At 34.1% G+C, this 25532-nt stretch overlaps 2 protein-coding genes across 20 annotated transcripts in view; both read right to left on the bottom strand.

The window, feature by feature from the left end:
- LOC128211686 (collagen alpha-1(XIII) chain-like) overlaps window positions 1–1559 on the bottom strand; it is a 37302-nt gene extending 35743 nt beyond the window's left edge. For 4 of the 19 annotated variants that reach the window (XM_052916705.1, XM_052916713.1, XM_052916784.1 and 1 more), the window contains exon 1: window positions 32–1550. In XM_052916705.1, the coding sequence (XP_052772665.1) occupies window positions 32–307 (276 nt within the window). In that variant the 5' untranslated portion in view covers window positions 308–1550. Of the gene's footprint in view, window positions 1–31 lie in introns of all 19 variants that reach the window. The other 15 variants (XM_052916744.1, XM_052916824.1, XM_052916760.1 and 12 more) reach the window with 9 other exon arrangements.
- Window positions 1560–12476: 10917 nt separating this feature from the next.
- LOC128245763 (U-scoloptoxin(05)-Sm1a-like) lies at window positions 12477–19207 on the bottom strand. Its single transcript, XM_052963995.1, has 3 exons — window positions 19050–19207; window positions 14433–14585; window positions 12477–14026 (listed from the first exon to the last, which is right to left on the bottom strand). Exons 1-3 carry the CDS (start codon window positions 19105–19107, stop codon window positions 13815–13817), a joined length of 423 nt encoding a protein of 140 aa, XP_052819955.1. The 5' UTR covers window positions 19108–19207; the 3' UTR covers window positions 12477–13814.
- Between the last annotated feature and the right edge of the window lie 6325 nt (window positions 19208–25532).

Genomic DNA, 25532 nt, shown 5'->3' with positions numbered 1-25532 from the left:
TTCTTAAATAAGTCTTAATTTGAGTACGTACCTTGTCCAATGCAATGTTAACTTTTTCTTCGACAACTTTATCAATGTTTTGTTTACTTTGCTCAATTTCCCCTTCCAGAACACTTAGTCGATCATGTAACAACGTCATAGTCCGTTGATTGGACACAATTGTCCATATACTCATTGATATCACCACGGAAACAATCACTAACACCAAACACGACAAAAGCCACACCCATACCCTCCAACAAGGATTTGACGACCCCGAGGATTTGTCCCTATTAGAAACAAACTTCTTTGTTCCTTCCCCATTCATTTTTTGCACAAATTATTGGTAGACTTCACTACCTTTGCGCATTAAACACTGAATTTGTTATTAAACCTACTCCTCTCGGCTTTAATGCATTATATGAAATAAATTAAGTGAAATATAAACTATTCATTTACGACTGCGTAGATCCAATTCTATTCAGCATCATGGATTTTGAAAAGACATCATTTTGAAAAAGTATCCTCCCATTTGTAAGTGGAGACTTCTTCGCGCTATGGGGATATCAACACAACCACTGATATGTAACAAAAACAGGCGATCCAGCCGATCCAGGCGATCAGAGAGCCGAATCACCGTTTGCTACTGTACGGGTACTTTCCACTGCAAAATTGTCTTCAACAAAATCGGGGTAAATTATTGCACTTAACATCCAATCTTTGCTTTGACGTGTCTTATATGTTCCATCCGATTATGTAGCATGTATAACTTGTTTATTTCACAGCATCTTATTTTATAATTTTCTATCTCAAGCCAACATTTTCAAAGACCTGTGAAGAATTATTGTAACAGTGAATATAATTATTTTGCAACGGCGAAGCTTTCCAGTTCTCAGTATGAATTCTCTAGTTTTAAATTAACATCTGTAAACGGGTGGTTTATGGTCCCATATTTCATGTTTTTCTGAACAGTTTATACGTGCACATGGTCTGGTTGCCTGTAAATTACAATTCTCTCCGTCTTCGGGACCTATCGTATAACAAGATTTACAAAATCTGCAGCAGTTTATACGTAAACTGTTTCTTCAATCTTTCAGAACTAGCCTTTCAGTGTTCATCCGTAACTCATTTTTTACCATTTAAATTAATTGCAAACGGCCGTTGTTAGGAAATAAAGAGTTAACCTGCATTTTCGCGTAGCACTCTTTAATGTGTTCATTATCAATTAGGAAATAACCTCTCACTAGTTCACACAATACAGCTTGTTGAATAATAAAAGTATTTTATAGCCTATTTCCAGCAACTAAAACTGTGCTAAGAACATAATGCTGAACAATGCCCCAGCGTTGCGCCGACCGCTGGTCATGATGAGTTCTGTCAACATTCCTCGTACACCAACAATTTTGACACTTGACATCACGCATAACGTCGGGGAAGTCTATTGGGATAAAATCATCAGATAATGTCCATTTTAAATGTCAAACACTATCATTAGCAGCATTAATGCAATTTATCCGGAATAAATTATTTGGCATACTTCTGCCTCACTTTTCCGGAATATGTGTTAATTTGCAAATACTAGTAACTGTTATCTGACAGATATTCAGTGAAACATAATGGCTCACTACTTAAAATGTAGACTTGCAATGTGAGTTAAGAGTTTGCGTAAAAATATTTTCCCATCAACTTTGTGTATTATTCTTCCCAACAATAAACAAACAAACACGTGTTGTAACAAAACGTTCGCAAAATGCCAACATGCACAAGTATATACTAGTAAACACTATATAACCTGTATAGGTTACAGAGAGAATGACAACATCGAGGCTCTAGTTTCAACCTCGTGATCATGATAAATAATCATAATCATAACCACGGTTCCGATGACTAAAAATAGTATGATTGCCAAGTTATGAAATCGTTTCTACCTATTTATTATGAGAAACATAATTTTTATATAAGTGAAGAGATTTTTCATGGGAGTGTGCTCCTCATTCTAAGTTAGGTGAATTTGGTAACAGCTGATCATGCATGGTGATTGGGCCGTAATCAATAATCAACTAAGATCTAACTTAAGTTTTAGAACATAATCTGAGTGTTTTGATTGGACAGTTGAAATAACTTGCCAATGGAGTGAATGGAATCAGTGAGGCGTATCTAAGGACAAAGATAACAATGATATTGAATATGGCAGGCTCATGCGCGTGACATCACTTTTGTGCCATTAAACGGGGTTCATGTTTAAACTTTCGACTTCGTCGCTTGTTTCTGGAGTTTTTTTTATATCAATATTCATAAATCAAACAAAAAACTTGATAACTGTGACTGCATCTCATGATTAATGTTGGATATTTACTACTACTACTACTACTACTACTACTGCTACTGCTACTGCTACTGCTACTGCTGCTGCTGCTGCTGCTGCTGCTGCTGCTGCTGCTGCTGCTGCTACTACTACTACTACTACTACTACTACTACTACTACTACTACTACTACTACTACTACTACCACCACTACCAGTACTGCTACTGCTACTGCTACTGCTACTGCTACTGCTACTACTACTACTACTACTACTACTACTACTACTGCTACTGCTACTGCTACTGCCACTGCCACTGCCACTGCCACTGCCACCGCCGCCGCCGCCGCCGCGGCGGCTTCTGCTACTGCTTCTGCTACTGCTACTGCTTCTGCTTCTGCTGCTGCTGCTGCTGCTGCTACTGCTACTGCTACTGCTACTGCTACTGCTACTACTACTACTACTACTACTACTACTACTACAACTACTACTACTACTACTACTACTACTACTACTACTACTACTACTACTACTACTACGACTACTACTACTACTACTACTACTACTACCACTACTACTACTACTACTACTACTACTACTACTACTACTACTACTACTACTACTACTACTACTACTACTACTACTACTACTACCACTACCACTACCACTACCACTACTACTACTACTACTACTACTACTACTACTACTTGTACTACTCGCGGTCTCTTTTCTGATTGACTATATGTTGCTGATGCTGCTATCGTATCTGTAATATATCAGTCTTATACGTTGTATTCTAAAAAAAAACTTTAAAAAATAATCCACAAGGACTTGTGGATAATTGTAGACGCTTTTGTTTAAAGAACACGGCGTAATAATGTGTGCTTGCTAGTGACTAATTTAACACAAATTGAATGATGAATTAGAAGTTGCTGCTGCTACTGCTGCTGCTGCTGATGATGATGATGATGATGATGATGATGTGACCTCAGAGGTATTGCATTTGGAAAACTGTTCGAAGATAGTGGTTGGTTTTATTGTATAAAGACAATTCATAATTTAATCTTTATTGAGTCAATCGTTGTATACATTACACCTCAACTTCCATTCCTCAAATGAACTCTCTTTCGGCAATTTCATCAATCGATGAACGCAACATCTTCGGATATGTTCGGATCGCAATTCATCGCATAACAATATACATGAAAAATATTGATCTTGTTATTGTTTGTATTGTGTCAGCAGGTCCCGTAAAATATAAATCAACATTTAAGAAAGTGTTAGTTATATTTTAAATGTATTGTTGCCATTAGTGTTTAAATTTTACGTTCAAAAGTGATTTCAAGTGGTTGATCTTTTCCCGCGTTATTGTGACGTCATTTGAACAAATGTTTCCGGTAACAGTCGGGTCGTTCTATTCACAGAATGGGTAAGAAAGGATTAATGAATTGTTTTCTTAAATGAAATTAAGTATTTTTTAACAATTCTTGAATGAAATAAGGAACTATTGGTGTAAATATAAGTAATGAAGTGTGGGGTTGATGTCATTATCGGGGATATGAACGCAATTGGGCTGGTCAAATTACGCGTGGAGTCCTTCGGACTTCACACACTTTGACCAGATCTTCGGACTGCACACTTTGACCAGCCCAATTGCGTTCATACCCCGATGATGACATCAACCCCGCAATTCATTCCTTAATTAAATTTTTAATGAACAGTATTTCAGATCAATTCAAAATGCGTAATAAAAGCTTCAGTTGAAGACATGATTCAATGACTTAATACAAGCACCCCTAAAACCGACATTTTTTCTATGCGCATGCGCACCGGAAGGCGATAGTACGATGATGAGAACACGACAGTACGATGATGAAAACGCGATAGTACGATAGTGAAAACGCGATAGTATGATGATGAAAACACGACAGTACGATGATGAAAACGCGATAGTACGATGGTGAAAACACGACAGTACGCGTTTTCATCATCATTCAGTCGCGATTTCACCATCGTAGTTTCGTGAGTTCGCGTTTTCATCATCGTTCTATCGAGTATCGCGTTTCAGATCAACACATTCATAGGCGACGGCCCTAACGGCATTCCGTAGGTCATGAGTCTGTGTACTTGTCTGTGGTTAAACCAGGGGGTATTAAGTAAAGGTCAATTGCTAAAGGTCCGATGCAATTTTGCTATATTTTACATTATATTTTCTAAAAGGTAGGATTTTGAAAATAATTACACGTTGAGTCATCTAACAGTATAGGGAAAATACAAAATTTGGTGAAACAAAATGCACTGAATTTACTTTTATGGATTCATGACATATAATATCAGTGTGTGTATACCACGTGATGAATTGCGTCATAAATGCTACGTCGTAAGGCAACATTTTGCTTTGAATGAAGACTTTAAGGTAGCACACCCCTAATGGGCACAATTTCAAACTATGATCAGTTGGATAATTTCTTAATGTGTATCATTTCCTGGATTCAAAAACAAAATTAAAAAGAAATTTACCGTCAAATATTTTTTTATTTACATTTGAATTACCCTACCCCCATTTCAGAATGGTCAATAAAAACGACATCACCCGAGAGACAAGAACAATCCTTTATTTTATTTATTTTTCAACATTTTGGTAATAATTTGGTATCAGAGTAACTAGAAATATATTTGATTTCAGAAATAATACATTATTGATCACATCACCAACAAATATAATCATACTGTACTGAAATAGCCAAATGGTATTTCAATTTTAACATACTGTTTTGACAGCGTAAAATTGGAACAAAGATGTTTAAAAGCAAAAAAAAGTTTTAGAAATACTCATGATCTGTTCTTTATTTATAATTATCAATATTCTTTGGGAAGATTATGCCAAAAAATCAAAACGTTTTACCGTCTCATTTAAAAAAAATAAAGTTTGTAATTCCCAACCACCTATTTAAGCCGTGCCTGCAAGTTATAAAACCTTCACAGAAGCTAATATTTATGTGTAAAAATGTATTTAATTACTTTTTAATGAAATTACAATATTAATTTTTGTAAAAATGTTAGCTAATGAAAACAAAGAAGACAAAAAAATTGTGATTCTGGCTGGATTCGAACCACTATTATATAAACTTGAAACCCTCAAAAGATAGTCAACAACAACACAACAACAAATATCTTTATTACACTCAGGTCATACAATAAAAGCTTAATTATACTAATACGAAGAAGGATGACTTTGTCTCGAGTGGCGGAAATAAAATGGTTTTGTATTTTTTTATGGTCGTTCATGTATCGAATATATATCTTATCATGGAAAAGAGGGAGACAGTTATTTTAAATATCTTTACAAAATATGAGGGATAAAAGGGATACTAAATATAGTGCCAAACGTTATTGGGGAACTCAGTATAATTAATTCACTTTAACAAAAAACTAGAAAAATTACACTGGCTGACATGCGTTGCGTATTAAATGTTTCACAAATAAGGTTACTCTTGTCAATAGTTTAATATTTGTGCAAGTGAACAGTTTCTTGTATTTAATTGTATTTGGCCTATTGAAATAATAGGTTGGTAGGTATTTTCTTCTGACATTTGAAAAGGATGGCAAAACTAGTAAGTAGTCCTGTGCTTAACAACATAGGCTAAAAGATTAAAATTGAGGAGTTTCAAGTGGAGGTATTCATTAGGGGTGTGCTACCTTAAACAAAGATATCTTATTTTTCTTCACCATTTTAAATGAAACATGGCGCAGTCTACGCCGCTTACGGAGCCCCGCCTTCGGGCTTTAACAAGAGTTTGATTGAGAGGTTAGTTTCTTAAATCACTTCGACAAACCTTTTCACAATACGCCCATATGACGGAGCACTGACAAAACATTAATTTGGAAACAGGTTTGTCGAAGTGTTTAATTAATCTAATCACCTGATCAAACTCCGGTAATAAAACGAATGCGGGCTCTTTAAGCGGCATTTGTTTTATTTAAAATGGTGTAGTAAAAGAAAAGAAATCTTTGATTTAAGTCTTTATTTTAAACAAAATGTTGCCTTCCGACGTAGCATAGATAACGTAATTAAACACGTGGTATGTTATATACACACACTGAACATGTGTCTTTTACATGCATAAACTTCAGACTGATACTAGTGCACACAGTTAGATTTTTTTGGAGAGAAACACAGGAAATAATAATCACTATTCGCTTGGGAGTTTTAAACTGTAATTTAACATCAGCTATGTGTGTTTTAGTTTGATTTTAAATATTATCATGGGTCTGAAATAAGAAAACTATGAAACTAAAATAATTTTGAATTACGGCTGAGAATTACGGCTTAGAAATATATAGAAACGGGTCCCTGACTATTACACGCTCTTAATGAATGGTATAAACAATAAGAAGCAAGAATCTAAAAATGGTTAAATTTGTGTTCCTGTAAAGGATCGTTTCCGATTTAATAATTAGTATAGTCTTTGTTAATGCCAACATCTAATTACCAACCGGAAAAGGTTTAAGTGTATATTTTAAATACACCCTGGATGATCAACCAATTTCTATTTTATTTCTTTGGTTAATAAATCCTTGGCAAACCTTATTCATATTGTAACACCATAGGATGGAGTTAGATAGATAATTCTTTATTTCCTCCTTTGAAAAAGAGATTGAACATGGCATTACATACATAAACATAAATATAAGTGTGATCGAGTATGTACATATGAAAATGGAACATAGTTGTATGACTTAATTACATGTGATTTATAAGACAATGGAAATATAATTTCAATGTCTATAACTAAATATATATACATGTATGTACAAGAACTTATGATTTAACAATACAATATAGATCAAAGGAAAATAATTACGATAGTTAGTTCGTGTTGCCATTATTACTACATATGGAATAACTCAAGTGCAAATTATGATGTTATAAAACTATAATTATTTTTAATGTCAATAGTCTAATGCCTTATTGAGCCGAAAGCGAAAACGATTAGACAATGATATGGAAATAATAATAATATGATCTGTGATAAATTGTTTTAAAAAGTCACCGTTATCTGATATCATTGGCAAAAAAATGTTAAGTGCCAATTTCATGTTGTCTAATTGAGACAAATGTTCGGCTCACACGTATTATATAATAATTTATGATACATTGTATTGATGGGTAAGAATTCTGACTATCAGGCGTAAAATTGACACTGTGGCTGTTTTACACGGGGACTCTTAGATTCACTGTGATATATATCAGCAACTTATTAATTCACAAATGATCTTGAATCATAATGGTGAAAACCTGTACAAAACCCTGTTCATGCAGCGCTATCAGCGCTTTGATTCTTGATAGAATCTGCTTTGGCCGAAGGCTTTCACTGTTCAGTGTTTAGGCTCTAATGTATGTCCGGAATCAACCAAAGTAGAAGTCGGTTATTTGGCTCCTCCCTTGGCACCGCGGCCAAGAATTGGACTCCAAGCCAAGTGCCCAGCTACAATACTATCTTCTAACAATCTTAAGCCTTGTGCCTTTAAACAGGGCCTTGGTAAATTGTTGGCAAGGTTCGTGCTTGTCCCTTAAGTGATATTGGTATGATTTATTAGTACTCCGCAGTATTGGTATGGATCTGGAGGATTTCGTTAGAGCATTTTTTTAAATCATAAAAATTGATTAAATGCCACTGTATTACACAACGCTACTACGTAACTGATTGGTTTATGGAACAATACATCAACTGCATAACATATTATGCCGATTATTTAAAATTTATCATTAAAAAACATAAGCAAAGGTATTTTTTCAACTTTCAGTAAGATTCTATAATTAAATTACTCACATATCTTCAAGAATTGACATCTTTAAAAATGTTAGACCTTTGCTCTCTATTTTTTTCATAAGATGATCAGGTGATCGTAAACAAAATCTGTACTTAATAACATTAAACACAATTCAGTATTGTTTTGTAATATTCTGTGTGTGGCATTTACATTTTAATGTCTGTAAAATGATTCTCTTTTAAATGTTACTTTACAAATGTAGTACGAGAGGTGGCAGTATTAATAAGATAGAGATGGTGGTTTTATTATATAATTATTTGTAAACTGGTAATAAGTATATGTCATAAATTATGTACATATTTATATCAAAAACATTTTTGTCACCTCTGACTGTTAAATACTGATGATGTACAGTGCATGATCATGTTGGTTTGCTCGCAGTATTTTATATTTCATATACAATTTAAAAATGCATTTTAAGAGGCACATATTGATATTTTAACCTTATATAAAATGTTTTAACATTTCCTGACATCAACCCTATTATGATTACTGATACTGGCAGTGTCGTTTACTTTTTCCACATTTCATTCACAATATACATTATTTCATTATTTCCCCAATGCCAGATAATTGAAGATAATGGGGATCTGGCATGTCACTAGTTTTCCGTTCTGCAATTCATATCGACGTTCTGTTATTCGATGTAAACCATAAAAATGATACATAATATTCCAAACTTTTATCTTTTTTGATGATTTTGTCTTAAGAACAAACGCAATGAAAATACAAATGGATTAAATTCTGCTGGCATTACTTGCAATTATAACTACAAATGAATACATTTTTCACATAGAAATATATGTATACTATGTATAAAAAACGAAAATGTCTAAAGCTGTATATACGAAAAATGAATTTCAGAAATTCACAGTTTTGTTTCGCTTCTTTTGACATGTTCGTCCAAAATATGCATCATCACTTAATGCTAGTAATAAACATTGAGGCTAAATTGTGTATGTTGCTGTGTTGTTGTTGTTTTTTTCATCTAGGCAAAAAATAGAGATATTTGACCCAAACAAAGTGTGACTGTCTAGAATTAAGTATTGTTGCTTTTTCGATAAATTTGCCGAAAATTAAGAAAGAGAAAAAAGAATTTGCTTGAAATTAATATCTCTTCGTTCCAAAAATGATAAAATGATGGACAGTTAGTCAATAGGTTTCCAAGCAGAAAAAACAACAACAACATAATTTAAAACAAAACTAAACCACTCAACTAAAATTTAAAAGCGACAAAGGCCAAAAGTGTGTATTTTGATAGTTTTGCTAAAATAAAGAAAGAAAATCTAATTACTAAACCCTGTTGTCATCAATGAACATTTGAACTATGAATTATGATATGTTATACGATTGTGTAAAATTATTAATAAATCCAAAATGTTCACCATGTTTGCATCAGAGACAAATTGCAGAATTTCGCAGTTATTCGACTGTTTTCATTCTTTTACCCCTAATTGTTGCACCATCAGATTTTTCCAAATTGTCTTTCAGGACAGCACGTGTAGAACAAATTTCTGTGCATTTCCCCCCAGTAGTTTATAATTCAAGTATAAAGCTTGTTTAGAGGGGACAACACCTTGACCAAAACCCCACACTGGTCCCAACACTTACCAACAGTTACAACATCAAATATGTAAGCCTCCTCGGGACCAGAATCAAAATGAGAACAATGATTAATGAAGTAAAATTACTATTTAAACTATTAAAAGTAATTTTAAGTACTCAACCACCGGAAACAGACATCACGTGCAAACAAAGACCATGGCCTTGGAATTGCATTTTGGTCAATGGGATCGATTGGGTCAAGGTCGCTGCTTCTAAAAATAGGAAAACAGTCACCGCTCGATAACTTCATCTATGGACGAAATAAAGTTATAAAAAATATTAATAAGTAGTAATCTCCACAGTGGCTTGATGATAGGGGCTTAACTCATTACACTTAACAGTCTATCCAGTCCAAATTCCATTTTTTACATCACATAACACATAAATCATCTCTATAATGCATTTCCATGAAAATTAACTACGATGCGATTTGACTAAATTTAGTTATGTCATATACTGTTAAACTACATAACATGGACTGTTTCGTTTTATGAGTTAGCTCCCATCATCAACTCCTGCAGAGAAACAGTTTTGTGTTGCGTTTAAGGTCGGTACGAACAATGTAATGCTCAAGATTGTTGCTTGTTTTTGGTATCCAATCTTTGATTTGCTCAAATATTCTGATCGCCCAAAATGAAATCCTGGTTTAATCGCAATGTGGCGTTTCCAGTTGAGACGTTGTCAGCAGGTTTTTAGAAGATAGGAAGAAATGGTGACTTCAAGATAGTTGCATGGTATATAGTGATTAGTACGTTGCCTTTCCCTTCGTGATGATGTTGATATGTTCACTGTTTGTCTTGATTGAGGGTTAACTGCAAGTGGTTTTCCAAGATCGATTATCTAGGCCATGTTGTAGTTGACGTGATTTTTCATTGCTTCGGATCAGTCAATCATCAGCGATGGTAAAGAGCCGAGCGGTAGCTTGGGATTTGAATGGTATATCATTAGTTTATGTAAGGGCAAGAAAAGTGCTTAGGACACTGGCCTGGGCGCCTGGGTCGCACGTGCGGTGGCTGCAGAGGAAACCTCAATGACGACATGTAATGCAAAGGCGAGGGGTCGAGCTGCATATTTGACATTGACTGGTTAATCATTAGTGTATGTAAGAGTAAGAAAAGTGCTAAGGACACTGGCCTTGGGGTGTCTGGTCACAGGTGCGGTGGCGTTGGAGAAGACTCCAATGTCGACCTGTTGAGCGAAGGCGAGGCGTCGAGCTGTATATTGTACGTTCAATGGTACATCATTCGTGTATGTAAAGGCAAGAAAAGGACACTGGCCTCGGGGTGCCTAGGTCATAGGTGCAGTTGCTGGAGAGAATACCTCATTATCGACCTGTTGAGCGAAGGCGAGGAGTCGAGCTGTATATTGGGTGGCTCAATTGTACTTATTACAAATGTATATCATTATCAAGGGAAAGACAGGTGCTAAGGACACTGGCCTGGGACGCCTGGGTCCTTGATGTTGTGGCTGCAGATGAAACCTCAATGACGACCGGTTGAGTATGTGAATAGAAGAAATCAGCAATCACGGAGTTGACAGTACCTCTGATTATATAGTGATCCAGTTCTTTAAGGAGTAGCTGTTTGTTGGCCATGCATTGATGGGGTTTCCGTAAACCAGATTTCACAACAAAACAATTATGATGTCGAAGTTGATAGGTTCGAGAAAGTTCCACATGCTTACTTTCTCGAGCTTTGAATGAGGATGACTGGTCTGAAAGGTAGTTTGTCTTTGAATTATTCAGGGTTTGATGAGTATGAAAAGTTTTGCATGCTAGCGGTGTTGTTTGAAGACTTGGAGTTACCGGATATGCCTGATCAGTCAGTATGTAATTTGCAAACAATACTGAGAAACGATGTTTCATGCAAATTCATTATATTTCGGATGAAATCGAGTTTATTGATGTTCCATATATCTATGGTTTAAACGATTTCACATACAATAGTTTACCAATTATACCCAATTGAGTTTATAGTAAGCCAGCTCCAATAAAAATATAGATACTCTAAGGTAAATCGGTTTCACAATGAGTTTTTCATTATATAAACTATATTTTGAATACAATGACAATGTAGCGGTATGCTTTTGTACGCCATTAAAACGCCATTAAAATGACGCGATGTCTGAAGCCTATATTATTGCATATCAGACATTCTAATCTGTTAATGTGAAAAACCATTAAGACAATTGTAATAAAACAAGAGCTGTCACAGAGACAGCACGCTCAGTGTAAGGATTGAAATGTATTTGTGAAACATGCATGGATCACTGTAAAATTAGATTAGATTTCAATGCAATACATGATGTATTTGCTGAGATATTTACATAAATATGGTTACATGCAAGAACTTAACCAGAAGTTTTAAGTCAAATAATAAAGGGCCATTATTTGCAAAATACAGTTATCTAACTTGATTATTTAAGTATGTTGGATGGTTGAGTACCATTGTATAAAGTCGCAATGCAATACATCAAGTAGTTGCTGGCATATTAACCTGTGTGCTAACATGCAAAACCTTAACCAGATTTTTTGAGTCAAATAAAAAAGGGGCATAAATCATATCATATGCATGATAGAGTTATCTTTCTTAATTAATTAGGAAGGTTGAATGGTTGGGAGCCTGTGTATAAAGTTTCAACGCAATACATCTATTCGCTGAGGTGTTGACTTAAAAGTGGTTATATGCAAAACTTTAACCAGAGTTAGTAAAATTGGTTTCAGACAAAAATTAAAGAGAATTCAACAAAACAAAATAGTTAAGTACATTTAATAAATCGTGATAAATCAAAGGTAGAATTATAGTTATATTACAACAGATTTGAAAGATACAGATGTAAAACAATAGAATTGTTTCATGATCACTGAAAAATGACTCTTAGAAAATCTATACGTGTAATAAACATACAGTGCCTTCAAATGTCTGGACTATTATTACAGATTTATTAATATTTATTAATATAAAAATTGGGAGTAAGCAATCGTTGCTTTTTTCAGCGAATATGAATCTGTTCCATTTAATGATAAATACTAAATCAAACTTGTGGTCAATAATATGTTTAGAGTTTTCTGCTTGACCACAGAACTTCAAAATCATTAAGACAACGGTATTTCTGTGTGTCATTATTGCAATATGGTATAACATGGCATCTAGGATATACTTCAAACTCTGATCAAATACTTTTGGAGGCCACAGTATCATTAAAATAGTCTAATTGCTTGTTCTGTAAAATTATGTCAACCTGTCAAACACAGTGGTAAAGGTCATAGCAAAACAATTATATTCTTATTGTGCTGTTTAGACATTCTAGTTTGAAGTAAGCAATATCGAAGAGATTTCTTAACATAAAAATGAAGTATGATCGCAGTTTTACTGTATAAGAAATACTCCTTCTACAACATAACATCAACAACCTGTATATTGCATTTGTGATTAATGTATACAAATATATAAAAATATTTACAAGTATATACAAAAAGACAAAGATAATGAATTATTAATGTACAGATAATGTATGAATAATGTAGATATACACAACAATGAGTTCTTAACTCAATGAATATGCCTGAAAATGAATAAACTATTAAGCAGAAATACATTCTGTGTCACTATGTACATTTATTGTGTCTATGAAATTAAAAAATAGACAGCAAACCTTTAATTTAATTTTATAATTTATTCATTGGGAACATTATTACCGGAAGTATTTCTAGATATGTGCCTTCAATATATTTTCATTCTTGACTAAAATATGATGACATCAGTCACCGTCTCATAATTCCTCTAAATTGTACTAGAACATTTAAGGCCTGTGTAACATACTGATCTCCCAAACATAAGTGACCAAGACAATCTGGCTGTTTTCATGTGCAAGCTGACATACACTTAATTCTTTTAAAAAAAACATGTACAATTACGACTTTAACTTGTGTAGTTTTTTCATCTTAATCAAAGCTTTTTTTAATTGTTAATACTCCCTTCATTATCTATTTCTAATTAAGATTTTTTTTGCATAGAACTTGATATGTCATCAGTCTTTAAGGAATGTATATATTCATCTATCAAAAACAGTCAGATCACAAAACAGTGCAGCTCATCTCCGCAACGCGAGCACCAGAAATGAGGACACTATGGTATATGCGAGTGTCGTCAATGATGCGAGACTGGCAGGTGCCCCATTACAGCCGTCTGCCCCACATGTGAAGATACAGCCTCTGTACTTGCGGCTGTGGTCTGGGAACCTCATGTCCTGGCATTGGTCACCAAGGTCACGAGCGCTGCAGAATCGGTGTGTACCAACTATACCTGCGAAGAAATATCAAGATCTTGGTTATAAATGTTTAAAAAAAATCAATAAGAATCTAGGAGTATATTTTTTTTGTGTGTTTTGTTAAAACATTTTTTTTAAATACTTAGTAGACAGCAAAGCTAAAAGTACAAATCAGTCAAGGAACAAAAACAATGTTGAGTCAGCTTCATCAAAACTGACTTAATATCAACAATGAATCAAAAAATGTCTCATGATAAAAGTCAAGAAAATGTATATGTGAGATTGTTTTCTTAGTGAATGACTGCCTTAAATGTCTTAGTATTTAAAAAGTGGCAATACTTGTCAACATGGAATATTCCTACAAAGAGCTCTGTAGGACAAGTCCTATGTGCATTCAGCTATGTACTTGCAGAACCAAGGTAAACACCAGAGTGTCCCTACCTCCCCAGAGTCCTGTGACCTTGATGCAGTACTTGGCGTCGTACATGGTGCACTCCTCTGCCTCTAAAGGACTGTAGGGGTTGTTGTGGTTGAAATACTCCTGACAGTTGTGGTCCAGCGTCGAGTTGCACTGGTAACATTTCAGACTCAACACTGAAACACAAATACAAAAGTCACAATACATGTAGATGATATATCTTTGCAAGTACCACTGTCCAACACTCAAAGAAATTATTAATATCTTTATCATATACCCTGAGACTTTGATTGGCAAATTCAAGTTTTGTCCACAAGCAAATTTATGCGGAGGTAAGACTTAGAAATTGATTTTTTTTAAATTTTGAATTGTGTTATCTTTATTAGCTCAGACAGTGGGGCTTAGCTAAAAGTGAGCCACACAATATATCAGTGTTTTCCCATCATTTTGGGGATGGGATATTGGCCTTTCTGATTGGGTTGTAACTTTGACTAAAATTTTGGATGTCCAAATTTGCCGGAGAATGAACACAAAAAAAGAATATGATTAAGTTTGTATTTTTAAGAATACACCAACCCTTCCATACAAAAATGGTTTAAGGGTCCAATTATTTGCTGAAATAATAAAAAATTGATTAGATAAATGATTATTATTTTTTATTGTAGAAGTGGGATTTTCATTTTCATGTTTTTTCCTGTAAAAGTATATGTTTTAGCATTGGGACAGTTGGTACCGATGTTTCAGAAAAAACCCATTCTGGATATTGTGAAATAGGGTCTCATAAAAACAATAACCATTTGTCAATGCCATTTACTTCAAATTGAATGAAGTGAAATAACTTATAATCAGAAAAAAAGGTGATTGGCAGACAGGATTTTCTTGGACAAGGTAAATTATTAACAGTTAATTCTGTTCAGTACAATGAGGTGAAGAACAATTTATATAAATTCCACCATAGTGAAGTGAGTAAGAGCCAGCCAGCCAGTATACTGAGTTGATTAAGGTGACACTCTTATTCAAAATCAATACATACACATGTAATTTAACAAACATAAATTTTGAGTGATAAACCTTAAACTAATTACTAAGTAATGCATATATAGAAAATATTAATTACTGATTACAAGATTCCAACCGTGTTTTTAATAGCTGAAAACGCAAAAATATTAAATGATTGATGAATGCTAAAAGATCTACTGCAATCTACTATCTTCTCAGAAGGTAGAAATACCATGTTTTCTGCACATCTCTTTCAAATTAAACTCGGTATCATTCATAAGAACCATTGATTATGACATTTTTTTTATCCTTTTTATTTATAATACAACTGTATTAATTGTGGTAAATCTTGTTTGGGAGTAAGAGTGCATCTTTAAAGTGCTGCCCTATCGTTTCGTTTGTCCTGGGTTTGAGTCCCACATAGGGCACACTTTCCCTCCGAGGTTTACTTGACTGGTGTAGGAAGTAAATGGCCTGAGTGCATGGATTGGCCTTTAAGATTAATGGTGGAAGAATTGCAGTGTGTGTGGGTGAGGCCCAACTGACAGGTTAGGTCAGTTGGAAAGAGCATTGTGCTAGTGTTAAGATAGTTGAGTGATTTAGGGCCTGCATGGTACTCTTGGAATCATATTTTATATACCCTGACACATAACTCAGAACTAGAAATGCATCACCATTGACAAAAAAAAGCATGTCCCTAATCTCCAGAAACAGGCTTCATTTCCCAATGTAGCTGTGTCTTAGGATTTAGGCCTGGTAACCAAGTTCTAGCATTAATGTGTTAGAAAAACGTAACACATGTTTTCATTGGTTGCTTCAGGCATACTGTCATAGAAAATTAAATCACTGTGCTTGTTACAATCTGCTGGTCAGTCAAGCAGCAAACATTGTGTTGTTACAATTTTACCCTTAACCAGAAGTCTCTATGACATCCGAGTGAGCTTACTGTGATATATAAAACAATGTTTTTACTTCGTTTTTGTTCGGACAGATTTTCTTTTGGTCCGACAGATTTTTGTGTCTTGTCAGACCGAATGTCCCACACATTTTTAAACTGTTGGTTAGTCTGATTTCTTTCCTATCACCATACGGTAAAAGCTGAAAATGTATGATACCGCATTACACAATCCCTTTACGCTTATTACAGTTTCAAGACATTCGGGAGCTTGGACAGTTTGGAATCAGTCACATTGCATGTTTCAGCGTTTATGCATTTATAGTTTTGATTTATGTCAGTATATTTAATATGGTTCTAAGTTGGTCAAGGGATACTGGACTTACTGAAAAATGCTAAATTACCAAAATACGAATGCAATTACAGAAATACCTAAGAAAGTTACCGAAAAACAAGTATGATTTCTATTCAGTTATTTTTTTATTTATCCTAGTATTCATATATGAATAATATGCCTTGTAGCCAAAAATTACACACAAATAATGATTTTATTGACATCAAAATACAATTGGACGTTATGGTTAAAAGTAAAAGTAAATTAAGACACAATACCCGATACATTGGTTATACAGGGATCCTAAAAGTTTGAAACCTCATTCAGTCTGGGCACGCATCAACCCCCCCCCCCCCCACCAAAAAAAACAACCCCTAAAAGTTCAGACACTAATAAGTTGGATACAAACATTTATTTACAAAATTTGTTCATTTTGCATATCCCAAAGGTTCTTTCAGATTGGTAGTGAATTAAATTTTAATATTGATTTTTCCAATTGTATGGTATTTTCTATCCAGCCATGACACATACATGGTAGACACGGTAGTTGGTTGGCCAGCCATAAGTAAAATGGAATCATACGGTATTCCACTGACCAATTTAAATACAATACATTACCACAGGCCTTTAATCCCTACACGGCTCATGCTCTGACGTCACAAAGGTTACCGTTTTATCTACAGCTGACATAATTATGACAGGGTCCAATACATGTGTTAATAAGTTAAAACTTTCACAAGTGAATCTAGCAATCTCATCGGACTTGGGCCGATCCCATCTTCTGTACAGGACTGTGGCGAGGACGGCAAATTATTTATGTGAACATTTTGCTTGTATTTGATTTATTATTACTTGTTTCATTTTCATGTGCTTATATATTATGTATTACTTTTATGTGTGTATTTGTTTTGTTATCATTTATTTTTGTTTCACTTACATGTACACTAGTAATATTTCTTATTTGTTTCAATTTCATGTGCTTTATTATCATTTATTTTTTTATAGTGCTTTGTTTTCGTGTTCTTCACTGTATTAGTTACCTAAAATTTATGCGTGCATTTGCTTTATTATCATTTATTATTATTATAAATTTGACTGACAATTTCATGTTTTGTGTTCATTTAATGACCTTATTTTGAACATTTTGAACCACCTATTGTCTATTGTCCAGTTTGTCACTTTTTTAATAGGTGTCCATCCTCGGCACCCCAGCGTATCATAACCTATATGATACCCTGGGCAAATTAGCTAGGGAAACAATGAATGCTGGGGTGCCGAGGACGATAGGTGTCATATTCACACTTCTTTAATAGTAAATAGGTGTAATTCGCACATAAACATTACCTAGTCCAAATAATTGTACGTTGACGGATTTTTTTTACGATTTTTGATATGGCAAATCCTTCACGTACAAATTGTTTAGTATCAAAAGTGGGTAGTTATTCCTATCGGGATTCCGGGTTAAAGCATTTAACATCTAAAAAATATCATAAAAACAAGAAATATTACCAGATTATGTTATTTTATATTAGTTCCGTACACAAAAATGTTGTATCCTTCGAATAATTATGAGTTTGACGTGTTTTTATCATTGCTTGCTGTCAAAACACATAAATATATACATGAAGGGCACCTGCAAGGCTTTCACGTCACAATTTTAAAACACTCGGAATATTTCGGCGAGTTGTTACGATTGTATTAACGAGGTCTATCTCAAAGCTTGTCGGAGGAGGCCGAATTATTACGATTCAATCGAGTTGTTCCCCTTGGCATAATTGTTGTCTGTGTCAGTCAACTTTCGTTTTATTGGAAAGGTAAACAATGTGTTTTAATGCATTAAATGCTTGTTCAGTGCAAAATAACTTTTCACTTACATGGTAAAATATGAATATAAACCTTTATGGTCAATTTCAACCATAAAATACTTCACTTAAAACAATTTCAATATTTTTAAAACACCCCCGCACTAACCCGTTTAGACATTAGGGATTGGAAGAATACCGTATAACACGTCTATTATTTAAGACTAAAACATCACCCTATTAAAGAAGTGGCCAACTATACAATATATAGGTGGTTCACTTGGGTAACCAAATGGTTCACTTAGGCAGTGGTTCACTTGGGTAATGGTTCACTTCTTCCTGCACCCGTCAAATTTCTATACTGAACTCAAACCACTGTGGAGTGTTGTTCTGGCAGTCATGTGCCTGCGGCCAACACTCAGCACACATTTCCTCCAAGCTTTACTTTTAACATTTACAAATTTCACATGATCTTTCTTGACAGAAATAACTACTATTCCAAAACGGGTTCCAAAACCAGGAAACAATAACATTCCCCTCCCACCTGTTCACAGGTAAAATACAGGTGTGAACATTCTGATCAAGTGAACTAATTTTATCCTAAACATACCTTCATTTGTCATTAAAAGTAGTACCAAAATTGGTACTAAAGATAAAGTATTATCCATATTTTGTTTTACTTTCGAAAAATCAAAACTTTGAAGTAAACAAATTTTTCAGCGACACCTGTCCGCCATGAATCATCTAAGGGACAAAACTTTGGACGGTTACAACTGCCGGGACTCCGTACCTATAATCGCAAAAACCGGGACTATTAAATCGATCCCGATCCATATACGTTATTGGTATTTTAATTTACAAACTCTGAAAAACTTCAAAACAGGGCGCTTTGAATAGTCTATAATGATTTTAACTCGTCTTGTGAAGATCTATTAAATCGCCGTATTTTTTCTACCGTTCATGCTAGAACTAGGATTAAAGCAATTGGTATTGAGTACTTTTCAATGCCGCAAGTTACATGCTGGGAGTATAGTTACATGGTATTTCACCAGAATATTTACATGCAAATAATTAATTTCGTTTTAAGGCTGTCGCCAGGTGTAGAACAACGTCCCAAACGGTTTCAGTTTTAGACAAGTAGACAATTTTAAAGAATTCAAAAGACTTATATATTTCTAAACACCATGCAAGTTTTAATCTGCTTTTTAGACTGCATGAACGTTGCTCTAAGTTTATTGTTGTTGTGCTTTGGTAGTTTTGTTTATGTGTAAATGTCTTGGCTATTGTATATACTTAGATTTCATTTAACCCTTTGGCTCTAATCTCCACTTATGAAATTTTTAGCATGCCCAACCCTATATTTACCCTACATTTAAGTTTAAAACTCTAAAAGTGCATTTTTCTTTTCATGCACTTCATCGTCACATTTTCCTCAGACATTTCTGCAATACCATGTGCTTTGCGCTGCGTTTTGTGTTTTGTCAATCTGAATTTGTGTCAATATTACTTCAGCATTTATGGATTTTAGTTCATAACTATCTATTTATTTCAATATCAACTTCAGACAAAAGCACATTTTTAATAAACATATTTTGTAGTCAAAAGTGATATTTTTTTACAATTTCGTATGTTTCAATGTTCTATCTGTTTAGAATCGATTCATTTATAATCATTTAATATGATATAATTTTATGCCTAATCTATTTTGATAATACTATTTAACTTAAATCTTATTTAAATGCATTTATTTACTTGCCAGTTAGTGATATTATTTATGCATATCCGACGTGAAATAAGAAGTACAAAATGACAGTGGTATAAGTAAACTGCAATATTTTTTCTTTTGATTAATTTTATCCAAATTTCATATAACGGATGTTCTTGCAATACACTCTTAAACTGTATCTCAGATTTTGTTTAAAACACCCTGCAGGGAAGTTATTAAATTTTCCCCATGATGTTCACTATTCTGGTCTATCAAGCATCATGTTTCGACCATAACATTCGTCCTTTTTGATTTGACAAGATAAATGAGATTTAAAAAACAGGTATTAACTGAGAGTTTCCATATCAATTTAGATCGAATTTGGTAAACAAATAAATCAATTGAACATATATGGAAACCAGAGGTACATATACTTGCCAGCAGATGATTTAAAATTTGCAAAAATAAATAATAAAAATATCAATTTGGATGGGTATATCCTTGAATAGGAAATGCTCTGCAGTTTCAAAATGTGAACCACAGACACAGTTAGGGGACGTTGCGGTATCATTATTGTTTGACTCGGAATTTAAATTGTTGCATCTATTACGCATTTGGGCAGGATTCACTGATGCATATCTAACACCTCCAGTGTAAAATGATGGGATTTTTGGAGCAATTTAATATATTCCAATTAAGACGTAAACGCGGGCCATGAAACACCATTGTAAACTGTCTTGTCAAGATCCTTCCACATCCTCAATACAGATTGAAGAATGTACCATGAATACAAGTTGATCAAGGTGGTGTTTAGAAATCGTCTGAATTCAGTTAATGGTGTGTTTTATTGTTGAAAACATGCACATGTGCTTGTAAACAATTGTTCGAGGTCGAGGTCAGGTAAGACGGTAACATGTTGTGTTTATGTTTATAAACTAGCGTCATCTTTCGAATAGTTTTTCTGTCCGAAAGGGACACCAACCAATGTGTCTAGTAAATAAGTAATTAATACGGATCATCAAAGGCCATTTACCGTTTGAATAGCTCCGTATAGGAGTTTTCCAGTGTTTCTTTTCATATTGGGCACAATTACCCCAAAGTAGTGATCCATATTCTAGATGCGGACGAAGGTATTCCATGTAGTTTGAATTTAATCATTTTCATATGGTACCGGAACTCTTTGAAGCTGTTGCGATAATATTAGAGATTTCTACCAAGACCCAACTTTACTAAGGGGGGAAACCTAGAAGCTTGTGGTGATCAGCGAATTGAATATAGTTATTCTCAAATAGAAGTCTTGGACGATTCCTTTACAGTATGTTATAAAAAATGCCTCTGTTTTTCGGGAATTAAGTTTATCAGTAAATCGAATCGGTAAACATTACAAACACAACTTTATTGTTTCGATCTGAGACTCAAAGCGAGTCCATTTTTTGTGTACATTAAGAAAACCTCACGATATCACGATGGAGAACCCACGTGACTTATTTGGTAAAGTGCACGGCAACAAATGTCAACAAGTCTCGATTCAGGTAAGGTTTTTAAAGATACAGTGTAACTTTCTTAATATTTGGAGAATTTTTGTGAAATAAAGACCATAAACCCCGCATTTAAGAGCTCTATCCACGATAATGAAGAACTTTCTCTAATATCCTAAAGTTTTCCTGAAAATCTTGACCAGCTGATTTCTCTGAGTTGAAATCTAAGGCAAAGTACACGGCTTTTGACAAATCTATCGGTTTACCTCATGTAAGCCGTAAATAATTCATACAAAAATCTTATTTTAAGCAAATTTTATGTATTTTAAAGTTTTCAGCGTGTATTGTTGAACTTTTTACAGTTATTCCAAAGGCGAAAATCAACTAAAACCAAATTAATAAAGTACACGGACATTTTAGGTTTGATAGAGTACACGGTCGTTAACAACCTTCAGTGTATATACTCATTATCTCACTGACTGGTGCTTAAACGAGTTATTATAAATATATTTATTATTTCTATTCTTCAAATTCATTATTGAACATTCCTCCATGTTTGAAAAGACGCATTGTAATGGAGTGGCAATGGAAGAACGAACGCGTTTTAACAGTTAGACCGACGGAGTCGCCTAAATGATGGGCTCATTTTCATGAATCATGGAAACATGTGTTATCACACTAAAATTCAGTCCCGTATTTTAACAATATATTCGAAATTGACATACAAAGGGCTTGAAGTTTTTGTAAAGGATGTTCCACTTCTTTTTCGTATCGTATATGTAAAACGTGTTTGTATTCATTATACATGGTAAACAGTAACACATAACTGCTTAATATCTCTTCATTTTGTCAATTTTGAGAAAGAAAAGTGTTCTTGTACTTTTAATGTCTTCGATTGCTAGCTGATTTGAAAGACTTATAATTTTGTGATATTTGTTCCATTTCCGAATATGAAGACTCCGACTTTATGCAAAAAATGCGGAATGGCATTTCAAAATAAAAAAACAACATCTAGTAGACCACGATAGAAGGCATTCTGGTCGATTGCCATCGTTTTTGCGGGAAAGTGTTTACACAGACACAGGTTAGTTTTTGGCTTTATTTTTTCGCCGAGAAATAAGAATATACTAACAGTTATACTTTTATTATGACTCCCCTCGTGTAGAGGTTAAGATTTGCCGTCGTCTGACTGTGTTTTCAACGTTTTTTAGGGGTTGCGTTTTTCACATAATAATGGGATCCATGTTTCAGTGGACAGGGTCGTTCATTTTTATGGTGCCGATTTCACGATCAAACACTCATTGCGTGGCAGTAATATAGTGTTTTTTTATAAATTATATTCAAGTACTGACATTGCCAGCATTTCTCGCTAACTTGGGACAGTACATGTCTTTTTTATAGGTGCAGCAATCACGGCGAGACAAAGTTGCACGTTTGCAAATAGTGTGGCAAAACTGCCCTTGCAAGACTTGGAGATACACGAAAGACGCGAAAGCAACCAATTGAATCTAGCCTGTGGTGTGTGTGGGTTCAAATTGGGTGACACGACCAATCTCAGTGACCAAATATCTACTAAACACAGTGGTATGACACGTCACAAATGTCTACAGTGTCGCTCAGCAGTCAAGTGCAAATCTGGACTCAGCAGGCACGTTTAGGCGAAACACACCTGATCAGGACACATTGAAAGATCACAATGGTCTAGTTAGAAGTGTATTCCAGTATGTTGCCGAGTTAAAAAACGTTTTGACATTTTATTAAGATAAATAGCAAAACGTACTGTTACCAAATGGTGCTCTTTCAAAATGTTCGTTTGTCTTACAGTACTGAAAAAATTGCAGTGTAAAATTAGTATGAAAACGGATTGGGCATTTTCACAAGGTATAGAAATGCATTGTTGTCATTGATGTCCTATAAACTCTTAACTGCATGTATCTTATATAATTCAGCAAGCTTTGAAACACAATTATTTTGTAATCACATTTAAGCCTTTAGTCTAGAACATTCTAATGTTCCATGCTCAGCTCTAATCTAAATGTTAAAGTCTTAGTCCTAGCCTGTAAGTTGGTAATATAGTGTGCTCTCATTCCTCCTTGCTGTTTCCCATCTAACTCCGAGCCTCCATCTTTACAATGAATTCCTGTCTGTATTGTTTGAACGACCGCAGTTTTACTGATGTAGATCAGATAATTTTTCTTCAGACTGAACCAAATAAAAGATTCAGCGTTACCTGAAAGGTATAAACAATATGCTTTAAATGTGGAAATATATATAAACTAATTGTGATGTGCCTATTTTATTGTTTTATATCACATCAAAATAGGAATATTCATGAAATTTATAATCACCACAAACGGGCCACAAACTACAGAGATGTTTTATTCGCCGTCAGTCCAGATTATAATTTATAAGTAAAACTATCTGATTTTTGAAGAAATGTATGTATGATTCTGTATTGATCTGCATATTTAAAAGTAATTAATCTTATAATGGCAGACTTTCTCTAAAATTATTCCATAGACTATCTTTCAACTCCTCATTAAATATGATTGCTAAATATTTAGTTATTTAGGTGTGCGTTATAATGTAAAATTTGTTGATACAACTTAAATAAAAACTAAACACTATACATTCTGACTTCACGAATAGAAAATGCTTATATAACGATTAGTTTGTAAACCGCACTCTACTTTCAAACATAAACTAAAATGACCGTGTAGTTTATCATCCTCAAATGTCCGTGTACTTTATCAATTTGGTTTTAGTTTATTTTTACCTTTGGAATAAATAGAAGTTAAACGAAACACGCTGAAAACTATAAAATACAAAATAAGATTTGTGTATGAATCATTTACGGCTTACATGAGGTAAACCGATAGATTTGTCAAAAGCCGTGTTAGATTTCAACTCTGAGAAATCAGTTGGTCAAGATTTTCAGGAAAACTTTAGGATATTAGAGAAAGTTCTTTATTACCGTGGATAGAGCTCTTAAATGCGGGGTTTATGGTCTTTATTTCACAAAAATTCTCCAAATATTAAGAAAGTTATCTTTAAAAACATTACCTGAATCGAGACTTGTTGACATTTGTTGCCGTGCACTTTACCAAATAAGTCACGTGGGTTCTCCAACGTGGATATGATTTTTAGAGATTGACAATTACTTTGTACAGATGCTCCAGCCTGAGTCTCAGATCGAAGCAGTATGCATGTGAAGGTCATTTAAACGAAAGATTTGAACGATGGTAAAGTCTGATAGGAAGTTTAAGTAAAATACATTTGTTTAAAATTATTTACAATGTGAGACAAGTTTTTGCCGAAAAGATTTAGTCGAATAAAAATGCAAAGGCTCTGTTAAGAAGAAAAACAAAGAGAACGTGCAAAAGGTTATATTGAAAAACTAGAAGTAGAGATTGATCAAGCTACGAAAATTAACAACAATGAGTTTGGGCGCTTAATTAACAAAATTACATCCTAATACATGTCAACGACTAACCAAAAAGTGTCTGAACGGACATTTGGCGACCGTAGATGTTACGATTCTCGATATATAATCAATGGTTGGAAAGAAAAAAATCAGATATGTAACAAACTGACATTAATCCGAGCTTTGATGATTTACACTTATCAACATGAGAAAAAAGGTTGAACGTCATCAAATTTAACCTGCCAGTAAGAAATTATTTTGACTTCCATCTAAAAGAAAAAAAAGGAAAAGCAAGTTGCTAAGACAAAATTAATTATGAACACTTAATATACGGCGAACAAAACAATATTGTTATTATAACGACTGTTTTGCAAAACAAAAATAAAATCGCTCATTTTCCTATTGACATAAAAAGAGGCATTGTCACGACTTTATACAAAGGCGAGAACAAAAAGAAAAGTGCCTGAAATAGCTGGCGCTATATAT

This window comes from Mya arenaria, chromosome 2, assembly GCF_026914265.1.
Source record: "Mya arenaria isolate MELC-2E11 chromosome 2, ASM2691426v1".
NCBI classification, from domain to species: domain Eukaryota; kingdom Metazoa; phylum Mollusca; class Bivalvia; order Myida; family Myidae; genus Mya; species Mya arenaria.
This window is presented reverse-complemented; position numbering and strand designations above follow the sequence as displayed.

What these genes read in the sequence shown, in the direction of transcription:
- LOC128245763 (XM_052963995.1), bottom strand. Translation starts at nt 19,107, where the DNA reads ATGGATAATACTTTATCTTTAGTACCAATTTTGGTACTACTTTTAATG. An exon ending in ACTTTTAATGACAAATGAAG is followed by an intron (nt 14,586 to 19,049) that starts GTATGTTTAGGA and finishes TTTGTGTTTCAG; the next exon opens with TGTTGAGTCTGAAATGTTAC. An exon ending in GGTCACAGGACTCTGGGGAG is followed by an intron (nt 14,027 to 14,432) that starts GTAGGGACACTC and finishes ATTTCTTCGCAG; the next exon opens with GTATAGTTGGTACACACCGA.